This window comes from Cyprinodon variegatus, unplaced genomic scaffold, assembly GCF_000732505.1.
Source record: "Cyprinodon variegatus isolate N-32 unplaced genomic scaffold, C_variegatus-1.0 Scaffold2156, whole genome shotgun sequence".
Taxonomy (NCBI): Eukaryota; Metazoa; Chordata; class Actinopteri; order Cyprinodontiformes; family Cyprinodontidae; genus Cyprinodon; species Cyprinodon variegatus.
The window spans coordinates 10,688-12,089 of record NW_015152609.1 but is presented as its reverse complement, the minus strand read 5'-3'; the positions used below and the strand labels follow the sequence as shown (position 1 = coordinate 12,089).

Genomic DNA, 1,402 nt, shown 5'->3' with positions numbered 1-1,402 from the left:
CTGTTGTTTAAAATGCCCACAGCTGTTCCAGATGATGGCTCTGCTGATGAAGGTCAGTGAGTGTTGTTTTTTAATAGGATCATGAAGAATAAAGTTTATTCTAATGCTTATACATTGCTTATAACTAAGACTTCCATTTGTTTGTCTTTAGAAGCAATGGACTTGGTCCAGAGATCTGCTTCTTGTCATTCTGGCTGGTCTCAGTACAACGGTAACTGCTACCACTATGTTTCCATGCCCATGGATTGGGCTTCAGCTGAGGTGATTTTCAATAACATTGTGCTCTTATACTTTTTTACTCACTTATCTCATGGTTGTTGATTAACAGAATGCAGCTACTACTTCTGTACATCATTCTGTTTTTGTCTTCAGAGGCACTGCATGTCCATGGGGGGACACCTGGCATCAGTTCATAACTCAAAGGAGTACCATCAGATTCAGCATGTGATAAGAGAAGCAAGTTATGGGTCCAACAGAGCATGGATTGGAGCCAGCAATGCACAGAAGGTGTTTTTTTTGCTAGTTAGTTTATTTGTTAAGTATTTTGATAAGTTATTGAAAGACGTTTATAATCTGCTGGGTTTTTTCTTTCAGTCAAGCATTTGGTTTTGGAGCGATGGAAGCCAATTCCACTACACAAACTGGTGTCCAGGAGAGCCTAACAATTCGCTAGGCAACCAGCACTGTGTGCAGATGAACTTTTCAGGTAAAAGAAAATATCACACATAAGTGTATGTTTTTTAAGCAGTTAAAGGAGTAATGGGTCATTAGCAGGTTAAATATGTTATTAAAACTATAGCTAGAACACTATTACATTTACTGGATTAAATACAGGGGCATGTATTGTTGATTGTTTCGTGTTTTTGTTTGGGAAAACGGTTGTAGAATATCAATCTTCCCTGCAATCATGGTTCTTTATAAACAGGATTTTGTTTCTGTTATATTAACAGATTTTTTTTTTTTTTGTGCTCAGCTTCAAAGTGCTGGGATGACGTAGGATGTTGGTATGGTCGCCCATCTGTCTGTGCCAAAAAAGTCTGAGCAGTCCGAGAGGACTTGAACCAGAACCGGTGGAGGATGCTATATTGTCTTTCAGTTAATCTGCCACAAAGAAATCCTGTTTTCTAAAAGCTTCTTCATATAATTACTTATAAAACAAAAGGTAGACTCGAGCAGAGTGAATGTTTTATAAATGATTATTTGAGTAAAACCTTTTTCTTTTCTTTAGCCTTGCATTAAATAAACTTTTGAAGCATGAAAACAATATAATGTATATGGTCTGTTCTCTGTCTTAATCTAGCCATATTAAGTGAATTTGTAAATTTTGTTATTATTTAGTTTTTTTCACATTTAACTATTAATCCAAACTTTAGCCTTACCAGTCTTCTTTTATTTTACTTCC

The 1,402-nt window shown here is 36.0% G+C and overlaps 1 protein-coding gene across 1 annotated transcript; it reads left to right on the top strand.

The window, feature by feature from the left end:
* Nucleotides 1–22: 22 nt before the first annotated feature.
* Nucleotides 23–1,252, top strand: LOC107105214 (ladderlectin-like). Its single transcript, XM_015405339.1, has 5 exons — nt 23–52; nt 152–261; nt 373–507; nt 595–706; nt 974–1,252. The coding sequence occupies exons 2-5, from the start codon at nt 157–159 to the stop codon at nt 1,039–1,041; spliced, it is 420 nt and encodes a 139-aa protein (XP_015260825.1). The 5' UTR covers nt 23–52; nt 152–156; the 3' UTR covers nt 1,042–1,252.
* Nucleotides 1,253–1,402: the final 150 nt, after the last annotated feature.

What these genes read in the sequence shown, in the direction of transcription:
- LOC107105214 (XM_015405339.1), top strand. Translation starts at nt 157, where the DNA reads ATGGACTTGGTCCAGAGATCTGCTTCTTGTCATTCTGGCTGGTCTCAG. An exon ending in GAGCCAGCAATGCACAGAAG is followed by an intron (nt 508 to 594) that starts GTGTTTTTTTTG and finishes TTTTTCTTTCAG; the next exon opens with TCAAGCATTTGGTTTTGGAG. An exon ending in TGTGCAGATGAACTTTTCAG is followed by an intron (nt 707 to 973) that starts GTAAAAGAAAAT and finishes TTTTGTGCTCAG; the next exon opens with CTTCAAAGTGCTGGGATGAC.